A 21,303-nucleotide genomic window follows, 5' to 3' on the forward strand; every position below is an offset into this window, starting at 1 on the left:
GCAAATTGCGTGTTGTTGATGGAAAGTTCTTTCTTGATGGTGCTCTTCATTGAGGTAAGAAGAAGCAGAGCTTCCTTACTCTGGACAGTCCAGACCGCGAATTTATCGGGATTGTGAGGTCCGCAGCACCTGCTTCGATGAGCATGTCCGGTGGCACACAGGCAAGAGCGCTGACGGAAGGAGCTCCGTCGCTAGTACTTCCTTCTACATTGGGCCAGCTGTTCGACTGGGAAGTTCTTGCCAAGATGGGTATTAAAGCCAGCAGTGACAAGCGCAGCAACTACTGTTCGCCGTTGTAGCTGCTGCTGATTAACGCCAGCCACTCATGACCTTGTGCCCGCAAGCTCTGCTCGCTCATACAGCTGATGAAGGATCATCTGTACCTTCCTACAATCTGCCTGCGCACACTTCTTGCTGATATGATTGATTATGGCCATGACATATTTCGAAAATTCCACATCTGCCCTTATCTGCGCATCGGCTTTGTTCTGCTGTGCATGAGACAATAGCACGATGACGGAGGCGACCAGGTTGTGTACGACATGGTATGCCCAAGCAACATCGCCTTTGGGGAGTACCCGCACGAAGTCGATGAAGCGTCGGCTGTCTTCGAGAGCTGGTTGCTTTTTCTCCTTAGCGACTTGCAGCAGCGTGTCGACATCGAACATCAATCCTGACCGCCTGTTCAGGAGCGCCAGATGTGTATAGATCGAGAATAACGTCAGGTGGTATGAGCCTTCCAGGAACATGAACGCCATCAGATCGGACCGGTGCAGGTTCTGAGCGAGGCTCCGTGGCGCTTGATTGAAGATCCAATGCCTCCGCCATTGATGTAGATCATTGAGTAGCTTGCTAACCGAGTCGTCGTTGTGGTTCTTCAGCAGTCGTTCCGACACACGGGCCTGTATTAGTGAGATTTCTGCTGCTATTCGGAGGTAGTCTATCCTCCAGCCTCCTTCGTCGGACTGTATTTGTCTCTGTTCGTGGGTGGTAGGCAGTGGTATTTGCGCAGCATCTTCATATCGGCGAGCTGGTAAGCGGCCGTAACGAAGGGCTAGATCACAGTCCAGCGCGTACGCAATCCAAAAGACGTTCTCCCATTGATCGATCAGAGGGTTGTCCTTGCAGCAGCCCATCGCCATTGGTCCATCATGCGAAGTGCAATCGTCGTAAAGATGTGAGCACGATTCCCGTCAGGCTCGAAGCATAGAATCATCGCTAGACCGATCAAAGACTGGACTATCTGTAGAGACGGGTCTTTCATTAGCAATGCTGGAATCATCTTGAACAGTCGTTCTTTGTGTCGGTCGCCGTTGGATGGATCCGCGGGTGTGGCAACAGGCTCATGCCTCGAAGCTTATACGCCATAGCAAGGACTACTTCAACAACCGCCCAAGCAGTCGAGTCTGATGACTCTCGACCAGCGTAACAATCCTGGAAGGTCTGCGACACGACTCCGGGATCGAAGAGCGGGACGGCGCGGTTTCTGTCTTCCAAATACTCCTTCAAAAGTAGTCCGGCCTCTTGAGGCGGCGGGAGATCTTGATATTCGAGCCCGGCCATCCAGAAGTGTTCGTGCTGCTGTACGGGCAGATCGAGAGGCTCGAATGATGGGTAGTCCTCTATCGATGCCATGGCCTCAGGGGCGGCCTCTGTTGACGTGTTCTCGGAAGGAGTCACGTCGAGTGAAGGCGCTTCTATACCGGATGCCGTGAGCAACGTCTCCATTTGCCGGACCCTGTCTTCGAGCTCCTGCATATGGCGTTTCCTGGTGCCCTTAGCTCGAGGCTTGTTGATCTGGACAGAGATCTCGCATTGCGCCCCGGCCTTGCGACACAATGAGCATGTTTGATTTTGCTCACTCCAGTCGCATTTCCTGCGTCTTCAATCAGCACGGCGGAGGTATGGTAGATTCTTGAGGAGCAGCAGAGAGCGTACCTCTTTTTCTGTCGACATGCATTGCAGGCCTATATTCGTTAAAGACGCAACTGTAAGGATGACACTTCTGCATACATGTGAGTTATGGCTGTTATGTCGTGCGTTCACTTTGTCTTCTGTCATGTCAACTGCTTGAACTCGGAATCGGCTTTGACAGAAGCACAGCGATATGAAATGACTATGGTACAGTACAAGGGCAAACTCTGCGTCTAGGTTCTTGTTGTCTGTTTGGGCTCGAGTGGCGTATTTGTCAGCAATAGTGAGCTTCGCGTGCACGTATACCGAATCTTTGAGATTATGGACTGAGTGGTCCGAGTCTGCAGAAGATGCTCGACGGAGATAGACAGCACAGCGTTGGCTTATTCTGATGTTGAAGGCCGGCATAGACACCTTGACCTACCGACCCTTTGAGGCTGGGGAGTGCTGCTAAATGATGTTCTGGTCTGTGTCCAAGGGCTTGCGTGAGGGACAATGCACACTATTCAGTCGTCGATGTCCTCAGTGACTACCTGACTCATTGGGATGGTTTATGATTCGGGAATCCTAGAGAGCATGACGGCGTGCAGGATCGGCGAAGAGCTTGACAATGGAGACTTGCAGAGACCTCCTGCATACCTAGGTATCTTATAGTTGAGCTCAAACAGCCGGACAACGAAAGGTTGAGGCCGTTTTAGGGTTAGGGTTAGGGCTCTCTGCCACGCTCAAGGACATCGGTTCATCTTCATCCACTCGTTCGCGTGCACCACCTTTGCAGCCAAAGTCGAGACCATACATACTGATATTCACCACGTTCGAGCCCGCTACAAGATCTCATGACACAAGAACGCTCATGTCGGCCGATCTCTGCGCTGAACGAATTTGCGTGCCCAATGCAACAGTACCGAAAGTCCTAAAACCACTTCCGGGTACTCGGTTCATTGTCCATGAACTCTCCAATCGATGACGACCCATTGCAAAGAAACGATGTTGCCGCCGCCTCCGCTCTCGAAGTGCGCAAGACGCGCTCACCGACACGAACAGAGCACGCCAATGAGTCTACGCAGAGCCTTCCGAACCAGGCGCACTCCCCACCTACGGCGAGATCAACGACCTTCGCGAGTACCCTCTCGCGATCAAACTCTCCAAATGGCAGGCTCTCGATGTCGCTGTCTCGCTTCGGACGGGCCTCGGTGGCTAGTCCTCTGTCGAACCCGACCGAGAGCTATGACGAAGTGAGGACGTTGATTGTGCGAGCATTCTCACCACTAGTAGCCATATGTGCGGCAGAGGAGGCCGACCTGCTCGCTCGGCACAAAGGCCAATATCACGACTTCGCATCGCTTTTGCGACCGTATGGGGAGCGCATATCCGGGAAAGTTGTTATCCGCGATAGCGTGGGCGCAAGTCGCTCATGGGACGATTTTGGCATACATATTGCTGAGCTTAGCCAACTTACGCGTAGTGCGACAACGCAGCCGGCTTCGAACGAATTGGGCCCTCTAGAAGAGCTTTTGGAACAAAGACTGGAGACTCAGGACGACCAATCCGGCGACGGGGACGAGACAGGAGCCACAGCTCTGTATCGATACTACCTCAGCCGTTTGCTGCAAGCCACCACGATTAGTGCTCACGAAGCATTTTTACATCCAACATGTACAGTGATAGTCATCACGTCGGCGACTCCCCAGCCCATAGAAACACTGCGCAACGTATATCAGCAGACGGCACAAGGCTCCCGGACTCTGCCACCTTATGCTAACCCAGAATATCTGAGATACTATTTACTAGTCCACGACGAAGACCGAGATGACTTCGCAAAGACGTCAGCTCTGTTCGACCAGATGAAGAGGCATTTCGGATTGCACTGTCATCTGCTACGCTTGCGCTCTGTCGAAATCAGCACCAAGGATGAAAGCGAGCCAGCTCCTATTTGCGAGTGGCTATCACCGTCCGAGGAACTGGCTCAGAATGCTCAGAATCGCAAATTAATTGATGCAGAGGATGAACCCACGTCAAATGTCTTCTCATCTGACGCCAACGCCATTCGTGCCTTTCTTAGAGAGTTAGTGGCACAATCCGTGGTACCGCACATGGAACAGCGGATTGCCATATGGAACGAACAAGTTGCGTCACGGCGCAAAGGTATATCAGGACGCTTCATGTCAATCTCCAAACGTTGGGGAGGTTTCGGGGGCTCAAGTCGATCGGTCACTACCACAGGTACGCCGGCATCAAGCGCCAGCGGCAATTACGACGGGCTGCAGGGCTATTATAGGTATGATGCGCCCGAAGCCATTCTAGCCAGGCTTTCTGCGTTTGCATTCATGCTACGAGACTACAAGCTTGCTGCGTCAACCATGGAACTCGTGCGGTCTGACTTCGCCAATGATAAGGCGTGGAAGTACTCTGCAGGCGCGAACGAGATTTGCTGTGTGGCGAGTCTTCTAAATCCACTGATGGGCACCAATAGTGCCAAATTTAAGCTGGAGGATTTTGACCAGATGCTCGACATTGCGGTTTCGTCATATCTCAACAGAGGCGCCGAGCCCAGACTGGCCCTGCGAGCCGCGCTGCTGGGACTCGAGCTATTGAAGGTCAGAGGCAAGGCAGCGGCCGAGATTGCAGCAAAATACGGAATCCGTGCCATAGAGCTCGGTCTGGTCAGTCCCGGCAGCATCGGACATGTTCTGCTGAACGAGAGAGTGGCGAGCTGTTTTGGCTTCCAAATTGGAGCAGGCAGTAATACTGGGCTTGGCGTTAGACGGCGGAAAGCAGCACTGTGGAATGTCATGGCCAGCGATGAGTGGATGAAGCTGGGCATGGCTGCCTATGCTAACGAACGGCTAGAAGAAGCTCGTGAGCTCTACGCTGAGACCAAGTATGGTGCTGCTATCCAGCAGTTTAGCGAAATGAATGTGTTCCTGGAGCAGCTGAGCTTCAGCATACGCATCAAATTAGGGCAAGGAAAACGCAATAGGGGTTTTAGTGGTGCCAGTGAGCTCATGCAGCAAGAAGTGGATGACGAGACCGTCGAAGATATGGCTCAGCCCGAGAAGTTGGACGGTCCTGGCCATCGTCGGAACTTGAGCCTTGCTGGCACTGGCTCAATAGCGATGGACGCTGTGGCACAGAGAAGTCCTGTAAGACTGCGGGCAGATCCGCTGGGAGCAACGGAGGATGACGACTTTGAATGATGTGTATGATTATAATAACAGCTAGATTTTGATTCAAGTGGCATCTCAACCATCCACGAGTCCGGGCGAACTCTGGTCTTCAAGTTGAAGATTGTCCAAGTGTTTAGTAGTCCTTGGCACGGAGTCGCGTGCCTGGAAATCGTAAATTTACAAGCGCGGAGCGTGTCACTTTCGCGAATTGACTGCCTCATCGTCATTCACTGACAGCCCAAGCAGTCCGGACTACCTACGTTATCGTCCGCAGCGCGGCAGCGCTTCTCTCTTCTTCAGCAACACCATCATGTCGACCTCGATAGATCCGAACGCCGTCACAGACAGCACAGACTGGCTACAAACACCGCTCCCATGCCTAGCGCCACTAGAATCATCACTCCGCTGCCAGGTCTGCAAAGAGGTCTTCACAACGCCAATGATCACAAGCTGCTCGCACACGTTCTGTTCGTTGTGCATACGGCGGTATCTCAGTCAAGAGGGCAAGTGCCCATCATGTCGGACGCCAGACCAGGAAATGAAGTTGAGGCACAATTGGGCTGTTCAAGAGCTGGTCGAGATCTGGTCGGAGAGCCGAGAGAAGATATTTGCATTTGCCAAAAACGCCGCTGATGATCAGCCACGCGAAGTAGAAGAAGGAGAAAGGCCAAAGAAGAGACGGAAATTAGACGAGAAACCGATCATCGTACAGAAAAGCGGCCTCTCTGAGCGGCGGAGCACACGCAGTCAAAGCCGACGGACAGCCTCACACGCCAGCCAGTCCATCGCGAGCCTACCATCAACGCAAGAAGAGGTCGCCGACAGCGAGGACGGTGGCAGCGTATACGCCGTCTCGCCCAAGGTCGACAGCCGCCACATTCAACAACCCGCCGCCGAACCTAACGACGGGCTAGTCGGATGCCCAAATTGCACAAGAAGGATGAAAGAGGCACTCATCAACACGCACCTCGACAAATGTCTACAAGGCCTCGCCGGCTCCCCTACACCGCCGCCGCGGACCCCATCTGCGCAGCGCAACCACGCCCCCTCACCCTCTCACGGCCTTCAGGCGGGCACCATAGCATACACAACCACCAAACCCACTACGACCTCCACTCTCCAGCGCCTCCCCGCGATGAACTACGGTACACTAAACGAGAACGCCCTCCGCCGCAAACTCAAAGACCTCGGCATTCCAAACCACGGTAATAAGGAGCTCATGCGACGGCGGCACACCGAGTGGATGAACTTGTGGAACGCGAATTGCGATAGCTTGCAGCCAATTCCGAAGATGAAATTGCTGCGTGAGTTGGATGTGTGGGAGCGGAACCACAGTCGGGACGAGCGACAGCGGCAGCAGATGGGCGCGACGGGGAATGGGAATGGTGGTGGGGTGATGGAGAAGGAGTTTGATCGCGAGGGATACATGCGGAAGCAGAAGGATGGCTTCGAGGATTTGGTGAAGAAAGCGAGAGAGTCTCGGATGGCGAAGGCGGCGGCAGCTGCGACTGCCACGCCAGATGAGCCATTCGCGGCGGCAGGCTCGACTCTCGTGAATGGCAGTGGCCCGACGGAGGAAGCAACCACCCTCGAAGACAAGCCCAGTGTAAGCAGCAACGCAGCTGATGCGCCGCCGCTCGCGCCTGCTGCTCCCGTCGAACACCCCGTCGGGCCGATGCTGAACGGTCTCCACCCTTCGCATATGCAGGATCACCACCCATATGAACAGGAATGGCAACTGTCCAGACCACAATCTTCGCAAACATGAGTACCGAGCACGCCTCCTCGAAAGCACGTGAAACAGATAAATCACCCGGCGTTGATCCTCGAAGACAGACGACGCGAAGAACGCGGCCACAAAATTACATAGTAACAACCATCCCGCCGATGATTGATGAAGATGGACGAGGATGTCTCAACCACTCACCATGAATCCTATGGTACTCAATCAGCCGCCCATGACACAGATACCAAACGCTAGAAGATATACTACGCCGCTACTATGGAGGGCGGAGAAGGGTCCGAGCATCGTTGACTTCCCGTGCTGGAAGACAAAGGGCAGCTACCTAGGTACTGTAGCAGCAGGATTACCTTAAGTAGCCATTGTTCCACTTCTCTGGGTAGCGCGAGGTAAGACACGGAACCACAGCAGCGCAAAGATGCCTATGTTGGGTATCGCAGTCATGTCGAACGCCCAGGATGCCTTGCAGCACGACACTAGAATATCCCAAACCGCGTCGCATGGATACACTTGGAATCTGTATATCTAAGGTACAATCGTAATTTCATCCATCCGTCATCATGATTTCGTAATCTCCTCCTGTTCGGTTGCCTGTTGCAAGACCTTCTATCCTGAAACCGACCCCAGATCAGGTCGCCTCTTGTGCCTGTGGTCGCTTCTCATGGTCTGCAGACTTCAGCGTAGTCAATGACAGGGTGTTCATCTTCTCTACACTCTTCGAAAGTTGCGCTTCGAAATCGTTGGTTTCGTTCTCTTTCAGTGCTTGCGCATGCTGCTGAGAATGTTGCTGCGCATGTTGTTGCACATGTTGCTGTTGTGCTTGGTGCTCCTTGCCCACTCCCTCGAGTTCCTTCAGTCGTGCTGCGGTTTCCTTTGCCTGCTTCTCCTCCAGCTTTTCCCACTCCTCCTTCTCCAATGCCTCCAACTCTTCGTCAACCTCAAGCTCATTCGCCTCGGCTTCCTGGCCAGATGCGAGCGGCTCCGCGAGCACGTCTTGCACCTCGCCTGTTTTCTGCATCTCTTCCCGTAGCTCGTCTAATACAGCGTCTACGCTGTCTATGCTGCCGACTTTGGAATTGAGGGACTTCAGTGCTGAGGTGGATTGCTGTAGCGTATTGACGATGTCGGCCTGGCTGGCTGCGTTCTCGATCTGAGTATATACTTCTTCCAGTTGGCGAAGGGTTGCGGTACGTTGCTCGAGTGTGCGCTCGGCTGCTTTCCTGGAGCGAAGGGCTGCGAGGGCTATCGTCTTATTGTTCTGCGTGACGGCGGACTTCGCGCGCAGGTTCTGGGTGGATATGGTGCCTTCCAAGTTCTGAATCTGTACAGTCATAGATGAGATGAGCGACTTGAGGTTGGCAATTGCGTTGTCTTCTTGTGAGACGGGCTCAGGTCGTGAGGGCGAACCGGCAGGCTTGAGTTTGACTGTTGTCGAGTTGTAGCTAAGAAGACCCTGGTCGCGCCAGAGGTACAGCAGTAGCACTTCAAGATCCTTTGCCGACAGAGAGCCAGACGCGTTTGAGGACGACAGCAGCTTGGCCATCTCGGTTGTAAAAGCATCTCGAGTGAATATCCGGTCGACCAGAGAGTTCAAGTTCTGTCGTTGCTGCCAGGCTGTGACTTTCTTGTTAATATCTTCCAGTACTGGTAGCAGTACCAGATTGCCAGGCCTCAGATCCCCACGCTTGTCATACGTGGTGTTCCCAAGCAGCCCTGCCGTGCGCAGACTCCAGCTCAATATCGACCAGGGACTAGGTATCCATGACTTTGCGTATATGCTTTTCTCGGACTTCGTGAATTCTACCAAGTCTATCATCTGCTTCTCGCGAACAGCTTCATCCAGAACGGCACCGAGGCCGACGGGTCTGCCATAGGTCGGCGATGAAAGCGCGTTGAGCAGGTCAGTTGACGTGGAGAGGATGAACCGCTGTTCAGTGGGTAGGTTGCCTGCTACGGCTAGTCGTAGCAGGGCTGATGTCCATGCTTGCGCGTTGGCCGCGAAGCCTTCTGGATTGGTGTTGCGTAGGTTTGTCAGGTCGGAATACAGAGATGGAAGACGCGATTCTCGGAAAAAAGGCTCATTCTGGAGCAGATACTGCACGAGAGACATGCTGTGTAGAGCGCCTTCCGGCTTCCTCGGGTTGAGGAAAGGACTCAGTGCTCTCCTGGGCTGAGTGGCAGGATCACTGCACGCGCCTACGCAAATGCGACAATGCCGTCATTTGATCTGATCTGCTATAAGGCAACTGCCCCCACAGGCAACGTTAGCGCCTTCTTGGCCACGGGAGTGGGAACTAGAACATTTCAAGATCCTTCGACCCGGTGGCCCTTACAAAGCTTGCAGGTCGCGAACCAAGTCGTACTTCTGCAAAGAAGATGCGACTCCCGATGCCTGCTGTGAGACTATTTGGAGCTTGCGGGTCCCGTACCTGTTTGAATGCGGCAGATTATGCTAACACCCGAGGCACGGTATCAGGACCACTCCGGCAGAAGGCGATGACCAAGCCTTCCATCTAGGTAAGAGCCGAAGCGCGTTTCATGTTCGAAAAGATCTATCAAAATGCGAGCGGTCGCTCGGTCCAATTCACGGATAGTCGTACACGCTGAGTCTGGACGCAGCGCTAGATCGCGTTTCATGATTTCATTCCAGCATCTTCGAAGCTGAGAGTTTTGAGACTACCTAATCCTACGGAAGGCAAATGGGTAGCTTCTTATGTCAGCCGCCTAACTTCGTGAAGGCGACCCTGGCCGGACTGCCACCGACTGGTCGCATGCTATACCTGTCTGAGGGAAAGGGCTCTCACAGGATGGCGATAAAGACGAGACCTATGCTGACCTTGAGGCTTGAGACACTGTCATAGAGATCCACAGCACTCTCAAGCTCCATGAAACGCTCTGGAGCAGACCTCAAGCAAGACAACGTATTTTGTGCTAATGCGTAATCGGAAATGTTTTTACACTTTTGGGCATTTTAGCGGACTTGCATAGTCTTTACGAGGCCAACCCTCCCAAGGAAGGCAGGTGGCCAGATCCTTACGACTTACCGACGCAACCTTGTTCATGTAGGACCACTTATTGCACAGAACATCTGACTATGCATGCTTGCGGAAGCACAATATGCCTAGCGCCGTGACGTTCACGTTGGAGCTGACAGCAAGCGAAGTCAAAGGTCTGTCGTATATAAGGATATGCAGTCACTTCCGGTCGACCTCGCAAATACCAGGACTACCAAACGACAGCAAGGGAAAATTTAGTGTCTCGTAGCATATCAAGGAATCGCAGCCGCAACGCAACGTCGAGAGCTCGACCACGAACCTCGCCACCATGGCCACAACAACTGAAACCATTACCAAGACGGCTAACAATGTCGCCACAACCCCAGACCTACCCAGCCCTTTCGCATCCCGCTATGAGATCCGCCGTCTGACCGAGAAAGACATTCCCGTCGCCGCCGCCATCATGCTACACACCAACATCTTCAGCTCTACAGTATGGACTCATGTCTACCCCGAGCATAGCACGCGGCTCAACATCATCTACGACGGAATGCCCGCCGCCGACTACCTCGTCCGCCACCAAGTCCTCTCCGGCCACAGCTTCGGCGTCTTCGACACAGAGTACAGATACCGCACAAGCTCCGCCGAAGCCGCGGCCGGCGAACTCCAATGGGACCTCACCAACCGCCCCGACCTCACCGCAGAAGAACTTGATGCCCAGATCGACAGCCCTATCATGTCCATCGCCCTCTCCTACGACGGTTTCAACCCCCTCGATATGTCCAAACTCGCAGCCCTGATCGGCTTGTTGCCGCTCTACGGCGCCATCTTCCACCGCTTCGACACCACGGACCCGCGCGACCCTGAATCGTACAAGCCAACAGCCGAGAAGCAGATCTTGATGCGCAACAGTACTTCCACCCGCGTTCCCGCGCAAGGCTTAGGCATCATGAGCAAAATGGCAAATTGGCTGATGCTGTATGCGCAGAAGCAAGGCTTTAAGCACATCAACATTGAGGCGTTTAGTGAAGTAGTAGGGCAAGTGTGGCGGAATCCCAAGGGGAAGGGGATGAGTGCCATTGAGCCGACGGCGTTCCGAGTGGAGGATTTTAAGGCCGTCAATGAGAAGGGCGAGATCTATCGGCCTTTTGGAGAGAAGTGTGTGCAGAGAGTTTGTCGAGTGTTCGTGAATTTGTAGAATGGCGAGTTGCAGTATTTCTGTGTCTACAGACAAGGATACAGAAATCGCCCTCGAGCTATATGACACCAAACCGGCCTCTAGATGCTGTCCGGCGGGGTGAACCAGTAAACCTCTCCCCAGATGACCAACCCAGCAACAGTGGTCTGCATCACCAACGGTATAAAGTTCACCATCGCAAACTTCCTCGCACTAACCACAACCCCCTTATCACTCAACAAGCCCCTCCACAGTAAGCCCGCCAAACTCCCGGCGAACGTATAGCTGAATGCCCCCAGATTACTGCCCATCGCGACCGCGTACACGCTGCCCCACAGCACTCTTGGATCCCGCAATACCGCTTCGGATTCCATGAATTGTGGACTTCGTAGGACCTCCACCAAAAGGATGGTGGCACCGATGTTGGTGCCGGCGAGCGGACACAAGAAGGCAGCGGAGATGAAGGCCATGAACATAATGGCGGCCAAGGGAGAAGGAGCGCAGGCGCGGGCGAAGCCGATGGCGAAAACGCGGACCCAGCCGCGCTGGGAGAGGCCACGGACCAGGATGAATTCGCACATGGCGAAGGGGAGGAGCGGGATCGGGAGGCGGTGGAGAGTGAGGGTTGTTGAGGGAAACCGGTACGTCATGGACGAGAGGAGGTGCGTTAGTGTGCCAGGAGTCTTGGGCACGTCGTGCAGAGTTTCTTCGTCTTGGGTTGATGGCTGCTGATTTGCTGTGTCGGCTTTCTCAGTTGCTGGAGCCGTACTGGAGGGTGGTTTTCTTGAGTCGTTGGCGATGGAGTTGTGTGATGAGGCTGTGCGTGACAATTGCCGTCTAGTAGGGTAGTTGCTTGATGTGCGTGAGTCGTGTCGGGCGACTGGCTGCATTTCCGCGGCTGCGTCGTTCTTCTGTGTGTCGCGATATCTCTCGAGAGTCTTTTGGTATAGAGAATCACGCAGAAGATTGAATGTGAATGCCAGGATTCCAGCTGGCGCAGTAACCATCCATACTTCAACAGCATGGCCAGGCACGAAGCTCGTGCCGACCAATACTACAACCGTCACCACCATTAGCACACTCAAGAATATCGCTCCTGTCCGATCGCGCAACTTGACCCAAGGATCTTCCGTCAAAGGCGTCAACTTCTTTGGTATCCTCTTGTGGAACATAGCGTAGACAATTGGATAGTTCAAGACAGCTGGAATGATGGTCGGCAGGATTGTCCACTTGGTAAAGCCAGTCAAGAAGTTCAGATTGAAACTCCCCGCGATCAAAATGTTGGTCGGATTTGAGCTGACCAACACCGCGCTTGCCGTGTTCGCTGCCATGAACTCCGAGAAGATCCACGCTGTGGGTTCTAGACCGGTGCTGCTCGTCAGGTAGGCCAAGAAGGGTGTGCCAGACAGGATGAGTGGATCGTTGCCCACTATGCAGCCAACGAGAAAGAAGAAAGCATACAGATAGAAGAACAGCAGCCGTCCTGAACTTCCACCCTGCTTCGACACCCAGAATGCAATAGCCTCTAGTGCTCCTGTCCCGTCTAACGCTATCGAGATATATGCCAGCGAGATGAACAGCACCAGCACCTCGTAGGGCTTGACGTTCTCATCACCCACGATTCCGAGTCTAATGGTGCTCCCGTTGATAGTTGTGGTTGCCAATAGTAAGAGGACTCCGATCAGTGGCGCAGTAAGAAGCGAGAGCGTGAAGTGTAGTCGTTGTTCGCTGAGAACTTTCCGCTCCGGTTCACCAATGATACGACATCGGACGAGAGCTTTGAGTAGCGGGCGTTGCAAGAAGCCGAGTAGCGGAATTTGTATAGGGAAGATGACGAAGAACGAAACCATACAGAACACCGCAAGTATCAGGCCGCTGTGGCCGTTGAGGTGCTCCTGGTTGATGTCCGCCATACTTCAGTCCAGTGGTGTCCGACGTGTTAATTTGGTGGCTGCAGTGCGGTCTGCCGTAAAGCTGCGCTCTAGGAGCGAGGTGCAGTGAGGCGGCGCATGTCTTGTAGCAGCAGAAGCTGGAAACTGCGATCCTGAAATTTGCCCAAGGCAACATCCATGAACGAAGAAAACAAACCTCAAACTCGCCGTCACGAATCCACGTCCTCCTTCCTACGAAGTCGCCAAGTACGTCACATTAAACATTTTTCAATGTCAACCGCCAAACCTGGCCTCTAACCACTCGTGAGCTAAGCCACCTCGGCGCGAGTACATGTGACGCAGCGAAGGTTTACCATTCGTGGGCGCGCGGGCGGCCAAGGCAGAACGATGAGAAAACGCCACATCCCCGGCATCAGACGCATTAAAGTTGATACGAAAAGTCAGATCAAGCGGCTTAGTACGCGGGCGGGTAGATGAAATTGACGTTGTTGACATGCCTTCAGTCTGCCAGCAATGAGCTGCGCAGCCCACGAGATACTTAGACCTATGCAAATTTGGCAGTGGCTGGCGGCGACAGACTGTCGCTAGACGGGAATATGGCCTCAGAGGCATGCTACTGTCCGTGATCACACTGAAGAATCAATGCTCCTCCTGTATTCGAAGCACATGAGTGGTTGTTTGTCAGTTATCAACGATCGGTCCATGTTCCTTTTATCTAATCAGTGCCAGTTCCTGTCTCTCAAATGCCAGCCGTACTCCTCGCTAGTAAATTCCGTTCTCATGAATCCATTCCAATTCGTTAAGAGTGCCCGGCCAAGCAATAGCGCTGCACCACAACCCATGTTGGAAATCCTACGCCCATCGAAACGTCCAGATGAGCCCCGTGTATCCCTCCTTGGGCGAAAGACGCTCACCCCACCATTTCCGTACATACCGATGTGACTGTGCGAGAGCCTCGCCATGCACCTTATGTTTCTCCTCCGCCCTCATCTCCCCACTGCGAGCAAGCCAGCCGTTCAGATTCTCAACAAGATCTTCGAGCATCTCAACTTTGGGCTTGTTCCCTTTCTCTTTGGCGTCATTGAGAAGGGCTTCGTAAGTCTGATGCAACCGTCGCATGCAAGATTCCGCGTTATCGTAATCGCGCTTTCGTGTGAAGAGGGTAAGTAGCATCTCGTTGATGCGAATGTTCCACTCCGCGATTGGAGTTGCGCAAGGTAGGCGGAAGGCAAGCAGACCGCTCAAGATAGCATTGTCGATTGCTTCCAATCCTTCGAGCCTTGTAGTCCGCGTTCCGGCGGGTGGCAGGATCAGCTCGTGCGCCTGACTCGCCACAACTGCTTCTGCAACGATGGGTGACTCCTGAACCGTGGTTTTCGTGGGAAGATCAAGGTCTTGTCGCTGGACGGAGGTACCGAGATCCACACTAGAGTTTCTCGACTGACTGGCTTCTGTCGAGGGCGTGTGAGATGTTGTTCTCCGCAGTTGCGGAAACTCGAATATCGCACCGCTGCGCAATTCGCACAATCTGAACGCACTGATCGCGATCAGCTTACAAATCCGATTTATTCCATCTGGCATCTTGGTGGAAACATCGACCAGCTTGGCTGTCCTCGTGCGCACGACGCTGCAGGCTTCGTAGCATATGCGTTCGTAGAGTGTTTCGGCTGTACAATATCGATTTTGTAGGACCATCGTGTCCGCATGCGAGTTCAAAGTCTCGAGGCTGGCACATACGACAGCGTAAATGTTGATGTTGGTCACCTCTGGATACAGACGTTCGCTATGGGAGAGAAAGTCGCTCAGACGACGTTGGCTCCCGTCATCAGCTTCTGCAACATTGACGCGTATAGAGTCAATGAATTCATGTAGCCACGGAATGGCACCTCGCTTCACCAGCCGATCAGCAAATGAAGATCTCTGCCGTGACTCGTCACCAGTCACAAGCAGATTGAACCGCATTCCTCGCACCCAAGTGCTCTTTACCATGATCCACAGTGCATGCAAGAGGCTATAGCCGTCGCTACTGCTGCAGACGTAGAATGGCGTCGTGGCTGTCGAGTTCTTGCCTTGGATAATCAGATCCGGATTGAACGATGCAAGACGTGACAAGCTGCTATCGCTATCAGTGGCTTCGCTCGTTCGATGCACGTCAGGCGCTTTTCTAGCTGCAATCACGAGTCTGTCTGGTGTTATCCGACCAAACAGTGGTATGCCGTAATTCCTGAATCGCCCCGAAAGTCCCGGTATGCCGAATTGCATAGCGATGAAGCTGTTCTCGTGGTACAGTACAGACAGCGCCTCGTAATATACGGTCTTGCAGACTCGCAGGACGGCGGCATGTATCCTGCAAGTATGGTATTGTGGAAGCACTCCGTTTATCTCTAACCTGCTCTTGTGACGGAACTGTGGTGCTTCGAGAATGTGGCGTGGATCGAGACCTAGCAGGTGGTCTATACTTCCGGGAGCTAAGCGTCGATTGTGGCTCTGGCGATTGCGTTCGAACAGAAGGAGGAAGCGCAGTATCTTCAGGCGTAACTCGACAGGGAGGTCCAGCAGTCCAGCAGACTTCTTGCTCCTTGTTGAGTCTGGAGCAACAGCGCTCTGACTGTCGAGACCCAGCCTTCATCACAAGCCAGAATCAGCCGTAGAGTCACCACCTCTTTGCTGTGCAACGGCATCGTGAATGATGAAAGTCCTCTGCGGAAGCTCACGTCATCGACGCCGCCGTACGTCTTTAGATCATGTAAGAGAGAACTGCAGGTGCTTCTCTCGCGAAGGCATGCCTGTGGGACGGACTACACTGTTCATTGCAGGTTGCTTAGCTGGACGGCAGAGCATGGATCTGCCTTGGAATGGGTACGGATGCGGCTCAAGAGCCTAAGTGAGACAATAACTTCTCGAGCAAGATATAGATTCCGAAGTTTCAGTATTCAGCGACAGCGTCCCGCAAGAAGGGATTTGAGAAGGTCAGCGATAGTGGAAGCATAGGATAGTATAAAGGCAGCTAGGCACGACTTGAGGTGAAGTGAGAGCATTCCCATAGAGCCCCAAGCCCCAACTTGAGACTCGCCTTGCCCCGCCAAGCTGAGTGACGCTCAGGCTGCCCTGGGTATCTTAGGTAATCACCGGGTCGCAAAGCCGAAGTCCACCTTCCCCCAGATCAACGCCGCTCTCGCTACCAATTTAGAGAAACCTTACATTCAAGATCATCACAGGTCAATGTCACTATAGGTCATGATTCGTGCGCAAGCGCAGTTATATGGACGGAATATAGAGGCCAGCCATCAATCTATGTTTCGTACACACCTGGGCATGTCCCCAAGATATGATCAAGTCTATTTATCGGCGATGAAGAGGCCGCGGAGGAATTGATATTCCGGCCAATTACTCGGTAGCTGCGCTACATCACAGGTTGCTTTCACAGCGTCATACCCGCCCTCCCTCATCCCTGGCTGCAGCAAGTGAGTCAATTCCATATGATGCCGTCGGGAGATACTTTGCAAAGTCTGGGTTGCTGTACGTCTCCTTCACGGCGCTCTCTGTCGTCGCGGGAAACCTGCTGCTCGGATGCATCCGGGCACGCAAATAGCCTAGGCTTGACCTTCGTCCCTGCGTTCGGTGCCCTGGCATCGGTCAAGCTGTGATTTCGGTGGGCACAATAACCAACGATCAACATCGGTGCGGCGACCGCGGCTCATGTTCCGCCCTCAAGGTCTTCGATTTTCTTCGTCAAACGCTCGATCAATTGGGAATTAAGCTCGATCTGCTCGTCCATATGTCGCGCGTTGAGCTCCATTTCGTTGACGTATTTGATCGCGTTGGCAATGATCTCCTGCTTCGAGATTCTGGCTGATGCTTGATCTCCTCTTCTGAGCATGGGCAGTCTTTTGGTTTCGAGAAGAGCATCGTGGAGCTGTAATATCTTGTTGTTCAGGTTCTCGCGATACTTCTTCTCGATGATCGAATGTGGCCGTGTCGACCACGTTTTGTGCTTTTTGTGTGTGGAAGGCATGTCGGGGCTTGCCATTCTAGGCTTCGATTTTGTCTTGGGATGGGATCGTGGTGTAACAGTATGTTCTGGCATTGAGGATGTCGCAGAGTCGTTGGTTGTGATTTGAGACCATTGCGAGTCTCGCGAATCCCGTCTGCGTGACGTCTGTGGAAGACCTCGTCCGATCTCCTCTCTGTCCAAATGCATGCGTGGATCGCCATGCTCCGGCTGTGGAACAGCGTTTTGCTCAAAAGTGTTGGCCGTCCCCGACCATTGCTGTGTGTATGTGCCCGTCGCAGTGCTACCGTAAGCATAAGGCATGCTCGCTGGAGCTATTGAGTAAGGGTTTAGTAGCCCACTTGCGGCCATGTTCGACTGGTTGTTGATGTTGTGATCTAGACGGCCGCTCGACCATCTCATACCATTCGGGAGGCCTGCGGCAGTGTTTGCAGCCAGTGTCCGTTCCTCAGCCTCATACTGAGCTGGGTCGTTGAGGAGCCCAGCACCATAGAAATATGCTTGCTGAGACTGGCCATAGTCGCCCATACTCTGGATCACAACACTCATCTGGCTGGACTCAAGAACGAACTACACGTCGAATGCACACAAAACGATTTCAGAAAGAGCAAAAGGACAACGGGAGGAAGGGTTTCCCAGGTACTGTCGGTACTTAGCTTATAGACGGCGGATTTGTCGAAAGCTCGGACTCAGCCTGGCCATTCCGTGCATGAAAGGCGTCCGCCGATTTCCAGAAGCTTTTCATATTGACAAGGCCGAACTTAGTCGATCGAATGATGTCTGAGCTGCAGCAAGAGCCATGTGGTTGGCAGATGCGTGCGCGACGTCAAAATATGAGGCGTCGCGAGAAATGGAAATAGTGGTCCAGACCAAAGGCTCGATCCCACAGACAGATCTCCGATGTCCCTGCCCACGTGGTTGACAGAGTTGACATCCCTGCCTGAAGACCCACCACATCTGCTTCCGGGAAAGTTTGCATACCAGAGATCCGAATCCGAAGTATTCCGTTTCTGCGAGAGATCTCCGGCGTCCGACCGACTGCCTGGTCATTGAATAGAAGCGGACGCATGCATTTGTAAAAAGCAAAGCAGTCTGTTGAAAGATCACGCGCGCAAAGACAGAAGCAATTTGATATATATCGAGGACATCTTGCGTCCCTTTTTGGTACTGTACAGGCTTCTGCAGTCTAGCTCGTTGCACCAGATCGCGGTGAATTTCATTTCATCTCGAACTCCAAAGAATCTTTTCCATAACTTCGTAAGGTGAGCCCTCAGATGACGGCTTTTTATCGGGATCTTCCTGTTGCCTTTCGGGATTCATGATTGCGTCGGCTGTCATGCTCGGCTCCCAGGTTGTTGTCGATACGCTCCTTGACATTTGACGCTCCAGTATGCCATCATTGAGCCGGGACAAAGCAGTGATAGCACGGGCGATCGGAGCCGACTCCTCAGTTGGATCCTCAGAAGAGTTGACACTGCTCATGACCGAAATGAGTTTGTCCAACAACATGTGTACACGTTGATTGTGACGTGGTTGTTTTAGGATGCCCAGCAGCAACGCAGAACTCAGCCCCCGATGGATTGCGGCCCATGACTGCGTAGCGAATCGCGTCAAGCTCTGGAGACCAAGGAAAGCATCCACAGTGTCCGCAAGGTGGTCCAGACATATGTTTCGCAGGCTCTGGAGCTCGCTGGGTGTGCCTTTACGGCGCATGGTGGCACGGTAGAGCTCGGAGAGAATATACGATCTGTGCATATACAAGTTCCAGTGCTCAAGCTGATCTCGCGGCGACCTACACGCGGTGGAATCCCGAAGGTGATGCACGGCATGCTCCATCATACGTTCGAGCTCATCTCGGTGAGTGTGAATCCGCGCAAGCTCAGCCTTGAAATCAGTGTGATGAGTCCGCTCTCGCACAATTTCGAGGCCGATAGTGCAAAGGATCTTCATACACTCGATGTACGACAAACGCCCTGCGTCCAAAGCTCTCAGAGATTTGTGGTGACTAATGGTCGGCGTGGATGAGGCACGATCATATCTATGAGTCTGGTCAGCCTACACCAGGGCTTGAAACATGGAGAAATTCGCTAGATGCAGAAAGCATGGGGGCTGTCCGGCACGCGACAGTACTTACGTGATCGAAAGAAGACTGTCCTGCCAGACTATACGCCACCTGCAGGAAAGTTAGCTACCCCGAACGACAGGCCATGCGGGATCTTACCAGATCTCCTCGCGCAAGGCGCCATCGGCGTCTACAACCTTGGTCTTCTGGTGTAATCCGAGGCTCTGGCCGAGTCTTATGGTCAACCCTGGACCATGTCAGCACCAACTCGCTTCCAACCCACGGCATCGACACGGCCGGAAAGTGCTTACCGAGAAACGACCATGCCACACCGGCATTCATGTTGTTGGACACAACATTTCCGAGTATCAGCATGTTCTGGATATTGAGCAGAGTAGCGGTGGACAGATAGTTGACAATGCGCAGACACTCGTAAGCACAACAGACTGTGGTCAGGTCAGTGCGCGCTAAACTCCAGATGTAAGACGACAACGTACCATAGACCTGACAGGTAAGTTGTCGTTGCTTTCTTGGAACACTGGAGCACTGATATCCTGACGCCAAAATGGCAAACAGAAGACCGACCCAGTGTAGAGTTTTCCCGTAGACATCCTGTATGGATATACTGCCGGGTTGCGGTTTGCTGTTCGCACCCGCCCTTTTGATTAGGAAACGAGTCAGGTCATTTTCGAACTGATTGATGTCAACCACAGCAGGGAAGATGATGTGGGCGGTGTCTCGATAGGACTTGAAATACTGCAAACAGTCGTCGTCGCTTGGCAATAACTTGCACAGACCTTCGAGTCTGGCATAGGAACCGTGTGGAAGACCCCAGAGATCGACAAACGGATAGGTGGCGCTTTCGTTATCTAGACCAAAGATGGGCAATATACTCTTGCCAAGAAGGCCTTCGATCGCGTCCTCCTGTTGGCTACCACCGCCTAGCGCTACGACCATGGCGGGAACAGAATTTCCACCTAAATGTACAGTTGCGCCTGTCATGGCATTGCTGGTATGGAGGCCAATCGCGTCCTCGTCAAGATCATCACTCTCGGAGTCGTGCTCAGGAGGTTCGTGAGACGACCGTCCCAAACGGCCTTGTCGAGGTGGCACATAATTGCTGACAAACTTGGCAAATTCGTCGCGTAGCTCCTGCAATGATTGTTCTATCGTAGCAAGCCGCTCACTGACAGAAATGCTGACCAGATTTTCGGTGGTCTGATGAACGTAGGACGTGGAGGGGGCCGTTGTGACGCTCGTCGCGGGTTCTCGCGTGCCTACATTGGGCCTTTTCGAAATGGGCTCATACAAGCACAACTCCGGGTGATCGCGATCGACGCATTTCTGACAAGGCTTTGCATAATTGCAGCCAACTTTGCGCTGACGACATGGGTAGCACGCTTTTTGGCCTCTTGATTTTCTCTTCCGTCTCAGGCGTTCATTAATTTCTTCTTGTGTCAAAGCAACAGTCTGCTGTTCAGGTAGCGGTGAGTCGCCAATTTTGATGATCGTTGAGTCGCGGTCGATGGGATCCATTGTGTAAACTTAATACAAAGTAGGGAAGATCCGCGTTCTGGGCTGTGGTCCAAGATCCAAAAGTCTGGAGCGAGAGAGAGGGGATGAGCTCTGAAGTCTGGGCGCCGCCCTAACCTCGAAAGTTGACTCCAACTTGACAGTTTCAGGCCTAGTCCCAGTTGAAGATAGGCCAAGCATGCTTGTTGCCTCGCTACCACTTCGCTCGCTTGCATCGATCATCGGTGCGGAACAACGCTCCCCGTCCATCGAGATACTGTACCAAAATATGCGACGCACGATGCAATCATCTGTGGGAGCTTACCTGCACATAGGAATCCCTGGACTGCGATCACGCAAACGAAACATAAACCAGAACATGCGCGTGTCAAGACATTACTGGTGTCGACCGCGCCAAAAGAGGCCTTCTATTGCATATGGCAACCCAAGCAGACTCAACCCACCACTGTAGAGGTCGAAAGCACATGTCATCGCCTCTAGCCGAACCTTCTCGGGAAGGCTTCGAGAAGTTCACCTGTCCACGTTGGGTCCAGCACGTGGCACGGGAGTACTTCTGGTTTCTTCCAATCCACAAGTGCTGCAACAGCGGCTGCTCACCGTTGAGAGCAATAATGAAGCGGCACTTGATTCCTGTCAATATTCTGTCAGCAAGTCAGCAGCACAAGACAAGCTGATATGCGCGGGATTCAAATCCGTCTAGTGCTTGATGTGGTTCGGTGTGGCTCGAGTCTCTTGAGCGATGCCCCAAGGAAAGACATCCCTCATACATTTCGACGCGTCGAAATGGTACAAGAAGGTATATGCTCTGC

General features: G+C 53.2%; 10 protein-coding genes across 10 annotated transcripts; 3 read left to right on the forward strand and 7 right to left on the reverse strand.

Moving 5' to 3' along the window:
- Nucleotides 1–323: 323 nt before the first annotated feature.
- AB675_4084 (uncharacterized protein) lies at nt 324–1,142 on the reverse strand (the record flags this gene model as incomplete). Its single annotated transcript, XM_018144197.1, has 1 exon — nt 324–1,142. One exon carries the CDS (start codon nt 1,140–1,142, stop codon nt 324–326), a length of 819 nt encoding a protein of 272 aa, XP_017998623.1.
- Nucleotides 1,143–1,278: 136 nt separating this feature from the next.
- Nucleotides 1,279–1,635, reverse strand: AB675_4085 (uncharacterized protein; the record flags this gene model as incomplete). The annotated part of the gene is made up of 1 exon (XM_018144198.1): nt 1,279–1,635. One exon carries the CDS (start codon nt 1,633–1,635, stop codon nt 1,279–1,281), a length of 357 nt encoding a protein of 118 aa, XP_017998596.1.
- A 1,226-nt stretch (nt 1,636–2,861) lies between these two features.
- On the forward strand, nt 2,862–5,111 carry AB675_4086 (Transport protein particle subunit trs85-1; the record flags this gene model as incomplete). Its single annotated transcript, XM_018144199.1, has 1 exon — nt 2,862–5,111. One exon carries the CDS (start codon nt 2,862–2,864, stop codon nt 5,109–5,111), a length of 2,250 nt encoding a protein of 749 aa, XP_017998455.1.
- Nucleotides 5,112–5,391: 280 nt separating this feature from the next.
- Nucleotides 5,392–6,849, forward strand: AB675_4087 (Postreplication repair E3 ubiquitin-protein ligase rad18; the record flags this gene model as incomplete). The annotated part of the gene is made up of 1 exon (XM_018144200.1): nt 5,392–6,849. The coding sequence occupies one exon, from the start codon at nt 5,392–5,394 to the stop codon at nt 6,847–6,849; it is 1,458 nt and encodes a 485-aa protein (XP_017998649.1).
- A 601-nt stretch (nt 6,850–7,450) lies between these two features.
- AB675_4088 (uncharacterized protein) lies at nt 7,451–8,932 on the reverse strand (the record flags this gene model as incomplete). Its single annotated transcript, XM_018144201.1, has 1 exon — nt 7,451–8,932. The coding sequence occupies one exon, from the start codon at nt 8,930–8,932 to the stop codon at nt 7,451–7,453; it is 1,482 nt and encodes a 493-aa protein (XP_017998542.1).
- A 1,214-nt stretch (nt 8,933–10,146) lies between these two features.
- On the forward strand, nt 10,147–11,016 carry AB675_4089 (uncharacterized protein; the record flags this gene model as incomplete). The annotated part of the gene is made up of 1 exon (XM_018144202.1): nt 10,147–11,016. The coding sequence occupies one exon, from the start codon at nt 10,147–10,149 to the stop codon at nt 11,014–11,016; it is 870 nt and encodes a 289-aa protein (XP_017998514.1).
- An 80-nt stretch (nt 11,017–11,096) lies between these two features.
- On the reverse strand, nt 11,097–12,908 carry AB675_4090 (uncharacterized protein; the record flags this gene model as incomplete). Its single annotated transcript, XM_018144204.1, has 1 exon — nt 11,097–12,908. The coding sequence occupies one exon, from the start codon at nt 12,906–12,908 to the stop codon at nt 11,097–11,099; it is 1,812 nt and encodes a 603-aa protein (XP_017998464.1).
- Nucleotides 12,909–13,739: 831 nt separating this feature from the next.
- Nucleotides 13,740–15,149, reverse strand: AB675_4091 (uncharacterized protein; the record flags this gene model as incomplete). The annotated part of the gene is made up of 1 exon (XM_018144205.1): nt 13,740–15,149. The coding sequence occupies one exon, from the start codon at nt 15,147–15,149 to the stop codon at nt 13,740–13,742; it is 1,410 nt and encodes a 469-aa protein (XP_017998602.1).
- A 1,435-nt stretch (nt 15,150–16,584) lies between these two features.
- AB675_4092 (uncharacterized protein) lies at nt 16,585–17,427 on the reverse strand (the record flags this gene model as incomplete). Its single annotated transcript, XM_018144206.1, has 1 exon — nt 16,585–17,427. One exon carries the CDS (start codon nt 17,425–17,427, stop codon nt 16,585–16,587), a length of 843 nt encoding a protein of 280 aa, XP_017998632.1.
- Nucleotides 17,428–18,120: 693 nt separating this feature from the next.
- On the reverse strand, nt 18,121–20,497 carry AB675_4093 (uncharacterized protein; the record flags this gene model as incomplete). The annotated part of the gene is made up of 5 exons (XM_018144207.1): nt 18,121–18,937; nt 19,034–19,072; nt 19,121–19,208; nt 19,273–19,407; nt 19,459–20,497. The coding sequence occupies 5 exons, from the start codon at nt 20,495–20,497 to the stop codon at nt 18,121–18,123; spliced, it is 2,118 nt and encodes a 705-aa protein (XP_017998544.1).
- Nucleotides 20,498–21,303: the final 806 nt, after the last annotated feature.

Source organism: Cyphellophora attinorum (genome assembly GCF_001299255.1).
Source record: "Cyphellophora attinorum strain CBS 131958 chromosome Unknown Contig18, whole genome shotgun sequence".
Classification (NCBI taxonomy): domain Eukaryota; kingdom Fungi; phylum Ascomycota; class Eurotiomycetes; order Chaetothyriales; family Cyphellophoraceae; genus Cyphellophora; species Cyphellophora attinorum.